Consider the following 6,288-nt stretch of genomic DNA (forward strand, 5'->3'; position numbering starts at 1 on the left):
CACAATGTTCATTGCAGCACTGTTTACAAAAGCCAGGACATGGAAGCAATCTAGGTGTCCATCGACAGATGAATGGATAAAGAAGATGTGGCACAAATATACAATGGAATATTACTCAGCCATAAAAAGAAATGAAATTGAGTTATCTGTAGTGAGGTGGATGGACCTAGTGTCTGTCATACAGAGTGAAGTAAGTCAGAAACAGAAAAACAAGTACAGTATGCTAACATATATATATGGAATCAAAAAAATAAAAATGCTTCCTATGAACCTAGGGGCAGGACAGGAATAAAGACGTAGGCATAGAGAATAGACTTGAGGACACGGGGTGGGGGAAGGGTAAGCTGGGACAAAGTGAGAGTGGCATTAATATATATACACTACCAAATGTAAAATAGATAGCTAGTGGGAAGCAGCTACATAGCACAGGGAGATCAGCTCTGTGCTTTGTGACTACCTAGAGGGGTGGGATAGGGAGGGTGCGAGGGAGATGCAAGAGGGAGGTGGTATGGGGATATATGTGTACGTATAGCTGATTCACTTTGTTATACAGCAGAAACCAAAACAACATTGTAAAGCAATTAACAAAGATGTTTAAAAAAAAAGAAAATGATAATGCCAATCTCAGTGTCCAATCTCATGCCTCCTTAAGTCTAAAATGCGTGGTGTTGATTTGGAAATACTGTTATGTATGTGAACGCTCCTCTATTCTACTCACCGCTCCACCACCATCTGTTCCCCACCATCTGTCTCATCCATTATCAGAAGTCTTCCTTAGGATTTAAGATTCACTCTCCTGAAGATCCAGATATCTCATTGATTTGGAGGCTTAAGAATCCAAACTAGATTATGAACCTGTTGCTAAGTCATCTCTCAACAAATAAACCCTACTCTAGGGTTTTCTATATGAGGACCAGACCACAGCAGCTGGATTGCTGGCAGATCCTCTGAATGGATTTGGGTCCGAATGAACCGGGCTATTTCTGATTAACTACAGAGCCTGTAAGATACATTCAACATTCAGACATTTCAGGATGAAAGGATCACATGTACTCCCCAGCCACCATGAAGAATTGGCTCAGATACCAAAAACTCCACTTAAGACCCACTCAAATTTTATTGTATTCAGAAAAATCACAATTGCAGTCAGAAGAAACTCCAAATAATAAGTATACAAGAGATAGCTCATAGAACATTCAAAAGGTTCCATAGCAGAGAAAGGATCCTATGGGCTCTATTCCAAAGGCATTACATGGTGATAATAAAAAGACAGTGGAAAACGGAGGGAAAGCCAATACAAGAAGGAGCAATAGACAGGGAATAACTAGACATTAGAATTTGGAGACTGTAGAAGGCGTCTTTACTCTTAGAGTAGCTAAAGTGTTGAGAAGTGCTGAAGGATGGTTGCTGTCACTGAGGTGAACAATTGGAGCACTGCCGGGTTTGTAAAGCTATTAAAACAGAAATATCTTCATCGATCTTCTCCTTTAACAAAGTCCATTACCTGTAGCAGGACACACACAGTTACTATAGAGTTTAAGATGATTATTTTGAGCTCTTACCTTCAGATTCCTTCCTCTTCACCTTTAATCCTTTGACTTTGGAACAGCCTCTTAGTATTTGTGTGACCTCTTGTAAATACAATCTTTCCAACCTTCCAAGTAAGCATGAATGAGTAGACCATGCTTTACTTTCTCTTAGACCTTCTGACACTATTTTTCAGAATGGAGGGGCAAAACCAGGCTTTGGCCTCCGAGAGATTTCCACTTCATACAATGAATCTACCCTAAACCCCAAAGAGTGAAGCTCTGGAAGTGCTTCAGAACAGATATCCTACTCAGGAAGTATAAGCCAGGAAGAGTCTTAATCTTGAAGTTGACTTTCCCAGATCACAGGACTCAGTATTCTAATGTGAAACAATTATTTTAGGTCCTGGAGATAAGTTCTAAGACAGGAGGTGTGGTTTTTAGGGGCACATGTATGGAAAGGGACGTAGGACTGTGAGGCTTTGGAATATCAGATGACAGCAATGTCTGATTTTGTCCAGCAAAGATAAATCAAGGGCCATGACTTTTGCACTTGTTTTCCCTTAAAGGCATCACATGTCCTTTCCCTCACTCTGTTTCCTTCCTCTGGATCATTCCATATATGTCTTCCTCTGACCACATCAAACCCACCTGCAGGTGCCTCACAGAGGCCCTCGGTGTTCAACAACGTTGCCTTTGCGCACGCCCTTGATGATGAAGATGGTTCCAATAACGATGCCCACCAGAGCCACAATCAGGCCCAGGGCGCACACCACGTTCTCTGTGGTCTCTGGGAGGGGCGTTGGAGCTTCATACTCTGGGGAAACATAAATCAGAGGACAGAAGTAATGCAAGTGGTAGGGAGCAGCACTTAGGACCAAATATAGGGTACTTAGTCAAGAGAATATTGTTTCATCAACTAAATAAGAGGAAGACAGGATGACGTATTAAGGGAATTACAGATTAGAAATGGGGAAAGCTGAGCAATGGGAGACCAGGAACAGGAATTGGAGCAGTTGTTATGGAACAGTTAGGGGACTTGTGGCCCCAAAGGGCCAGACACATGCATCACAGGAGGAAACCGTAAAATACAGGAGATTGAAGGATGGTTCTTACCCCAGTGCTTGAGAAGAGGCTCCTCCAAACCCCAGTGTTCCACCTTGCAGTCATAGACATCCTCGGTTGAGGGTATGAAGGAGAGGTAGTGAAACTTGCGGAAAAGGTGGTCATCCCTGGGTAGGAAGACTGTCTCTGACACTCCTGTGGTAACAGGTTTGCCATTTTGAAGCCACGTGACATTGATCACTGGCGGAGAAAACTTGTTGATGAAGCAGATGAGGATGTTGGGCTCTCCCAGTTCCACGGGGGTGTTTGAGAGCACAGTCACTTCTGGAGGTACTGGGGGACAGGTGACAGAAATTAGCCTTCCCTGCTTAGCCCTGCCCTTCTCTCTCCCACCAAGGCTGAAAAAGCAATTGAAATTGTGCCCTGAGAATCTGTGTCATGGTCTCAGATACCCAGCTCTGATACCCTCCCCCATGAACGGGAACCAACAATGAGGTGTAAGATACCCAAGGACCTCATTCCTGGCTCCCCCAGCATGTCCCAGCTTACCCTTCCCCCTCCCCGTGTCCTCAAGGGCAATGACTTTATGAGAGACTGTGGATGCTAGAGACAAGATGTGAGCACATCAAGAGAGGAACAAACTCATAAAGTTCTTGCGCTGGTGGCATGAGAATTTGGAGCTTGCATATGGCAAGAACAGGTCCCTGGGAGGGAAAGGCAGTCATAGGAACATAACACAAAGAGCTGAAGTATCTATTTAAAGCTACCATTCCCAAGTCTAGGAGTACAGCAGAGAGAGGTACCATTGGTGTTTGGGGTGTGGTTGGAGCGCTTTATCATGATGTCCAGGTTGGCTTTTCCCACAGCAGCATTGGCCAATGCACCCTGAGCCTGAAAGCTGGCAAAATTTCCAAATTCTTCAAGCCGCCACACTGTCTCTTTCTTTTCCAAATCCACGTGGAAAATCTCATCACCATCAAAGTCAAACATAAACTCGCTTGATTGGTCAGGGGCCAGAGAGAACTCAGCCTGGATGATCACATGATCCTCTGAAAAGATAAGAAAGGAAATTAGGGTGGGAACCAGGAGAGAGAATTGAAGAAGAACGCAGGATGTGAGACACACATATGTGGGCAGAGGTAGTGGAAAGAGAGGGCCAAGTGGAAAGGAGGAGTGATGGAGAGTAGGGCTGAGTGTGAAGATGAGGCCTGGGTGAAGGACATTCGTGTTCAACAGAGCTGGGAGTGGAAAAGCAAAGGTTCAATGTAGAGAGTGTGGATTGAGGAGATGAGGGCTGAAAAACTAGAGTCTCGTGAAGCTTTTGTTTGACTCCATGTTACTGCCTGAGAAATGATTCCTTCTTTAGAATTTCAGCAGTAGCCCCTAAAAGAGAAATGTTCTCTCACTCTCTTGACCTAGGAATTAAATAATTTAAGCCAGAATCCCAGGGCATGTCTCAAAGCACCATAACTGTAAGAAGAGAGAAACAATGTTTAGAAGGTTGGGTTTGAACTCTGGAATCAAATTAAATCTCGAATTCTCATTCAGCTACCTAGTGATCTTGAGTAGATTACTTTATCTATTTATATGTAGTTTTCCCATTATATTCTACTGTGGTTTTGCTTCTATGTTGGGCTTGTTTTCAAGATGAAATGAGACCAGTTTTAAGTAATTTCTTAGTATATCATCGGGATTACAACAAGTACTTTAGCATCGCAAACTGCTTTATGTTTAAGGGCCAGACCCATGGAATATATGACTGGAGATTGTGGTACCCAAATAATTAAGTTTGAGACCTTGTAGCATTGTAGAGCACTCACTTTCCTGTATCCACACCCACACCCTGCATCCCTCTGAGGGAAGTTTTATATTTGGATTGACCTCACCAACGTTCCCTTGCATCTTAAAGATCTTTAGATTGAGACTGTCATTAAGGGACATATTCCATTACAGTTGATAGTGAGAATAATCTACACCAAAGGAATAACGGACTTGAAATAAGAAAGTACAATTGAAGAGTATGATGCCTCTGTGGTGCATATAAATGAGTGGTGGGTTTTAAAATCTGACTGTATATTGATAAACCTAGGGATGTATTTAGCATTTGCAGCTATACACACACACACACACACACACACACACACACACACATACACACACACACACACACACATTCTAACTTCCTTTTTTAGCTCCAAGGGAAGCTATCTTTCCTGGAAGGCATCCTTGTATGTGGCTCTTTCTGGGCAATAGAAACCTACACTGTCATCATGGGTCTTGGAGCTAGGTTATTACTTTACTTATTTCCAGTCTACCTGCCACCTTCTTTGGGGGTCACTGAGAGAAGAATGTTTTTTCACAATACACCTTCACAACGGCACAATATTTGCTCTGAAGATGGTGGAGAGTAATGTCAGACACTTCACTTCCTTACTCATTTTTCTACTCTCTTAAGAATATTACTAAGTTACAGCGACCAAAGATCCTTTTAAGATCCACTGTAAATATGGTTATCACCGTCCCAAGAGACAGTAAATTAAATGTAGTTCATATCAGCATGCCTGCCCTTACCCCTCCCTTGGGTGAATGGTTGCTTTTTGGTGATTTTCCTTTCTAGTGATCTTTAGTATAATGTCTGTGCTCCAAATAGGCTGACAGAATTGACAGGCCAAAAGATAGCTACCGTGGCAAAAATAGCTAAGAACAGGTGCCAAGAAATCTCATATTTTTTTCTGATTTAATCCTCATGAAATTACATGAGGTTTTTAATTTTTACTAATTTTCCAGGAATGAAAAGTTAAAGAGCAGAAAGGTATCTTGTTAATGCCTGTCAGAAAATATTTCCCTGAAAGTTTGGCTTATATCAAAGTCAACAATATTAATCAGTATACAATTCAGTTTTGCTCTAATCTAAATTTTACTTCAATTGCTTGTGAGCAGAGAACTCTTCTAACTACAATTTATTATAATGTTAAAGTTAGACCCAGAAAATACCTGTCACTCTTCTTTTTCACTCCAAAGATTGTCTTTCAAATGTCCACAATTCACTTCTCCGATGCTCTCAGATCTTATTTATCCCTACTTTTGATTCTTTCAGCACTTACCTGTGATAGCCCATGATTCCTGAAGGCTTATCAGGACGGTAATGAGAAATCCTGGTATTGGGACTCCAATTATGGCCATTTTCTTTTTAGGTGTCTCGATGAGGGTCAGTAGAGCTCAAGGTGGATCACAACAGACTGGAATACAAGAGAATGTAGGATGTCAGAGTTTGACTGATTAAAATTTAAAATCAGTTGAGCTGCAGCCAATCAGAAAAATCATTTGAGATGACTCTACTGTTGCTAAGGGAAGGACTTTTGCAAAGGGTCCAGGAAAGGTGAAGCTTTGTTCATTAGATGAAAAGGAACTTCTTAATCAATCAAACAAACTCACAACCAAACAAAAAGAACCAAAAAAAATCGAGTTTTCAAGAATGATGGGCAATCTCTCAGAGACTCTTCCATCTCAATCCAAGTGCCAGAAATGGATCTGCCTGAAGCACAATAGTGAGAATAGAATCAATGGAAATATCCTAAGATGAGAGTTAATGGCAGATCATGTCTCTGTGCTGTGACAGCCGGGGAATTTATTTAAGGAACAGTAGTTCATCTAAAAAGAAGGTAAATGGTCAGACTATGAGGAATGCCTGAATCTT

At 41.8% G+C, this 6,288-nt stretch overlaps 1 protein-coding gene across 1 annotated transcript; it reads right to left on the minus strand.

The window, feature by feature from the left end:
• Positions 1-1,093: 1,093 nt before the first annotated feature.
• Positions 1,094-5,868, minus strand: LOC131763571 (HLA class II histocompatibility antigen, DR alpha chain). The gene is made up of 5 exons (XM_059075918.2): positions 5,696-5,868; positions 3,395-3,640; positions 2,643-2,924; positions 2,178-2,343; positions 1,094-1,504 (listed from the first exon to the last, which is right to left on the minus strand). Exons 1-4 carry the CDS (start codon positions 5,772-5,774, stop codon positions 2,189-2,191), a joined length of 762 nt encoding a protein of 253 aa, XP_058931901.1. The 5' UTR covers positions 5,775-5,868; the 3' UTR covers positions 1,094-1,504; positions 2,178-2,188.
• Positions 5,869-6,288: the final 420 nt, after the last annotated feature.

This window comes from Kogia breviceps, chromosome 10 (assembly GCF_026419965.1).
Source record: "Kogia breviceps isolate mKogBre1 chromosome 10, mKogBre1 haplotype 1, whole genome shotgun sequence".
Lineage (NCBI taxonomy): Eukaryota > Metazoa > Chordata > Mammalia > Artiodactyla > Physeteridae > Kogia > Kogia breviceps.

Excerpts from the sequence above, each read along its gene's own strand:
- LOC131763571 (XM_059075918.2), bottom strand. The coding sequence starts at position 5,774 with ATGGCCATAATTGGAGTCCCAATACCAGGATTTCTCATTACCGTCCTG. Across the intron at positions 3,641-5,695 it reads GGAATCATGGGCTATCACAG|AGGATCATGTGATCATCCAG; the intron begins GTAAGTGCTGAA and ends TTATCTTTTCAG. Across the intron at positions 2,344-2,642 it reads GCCTCTTCTCAAGCACTGGG|AGTATGAAGCTCCAACGCCC; the intron begins GTAAGAACCATC and ends ATGTTTCCCCAG.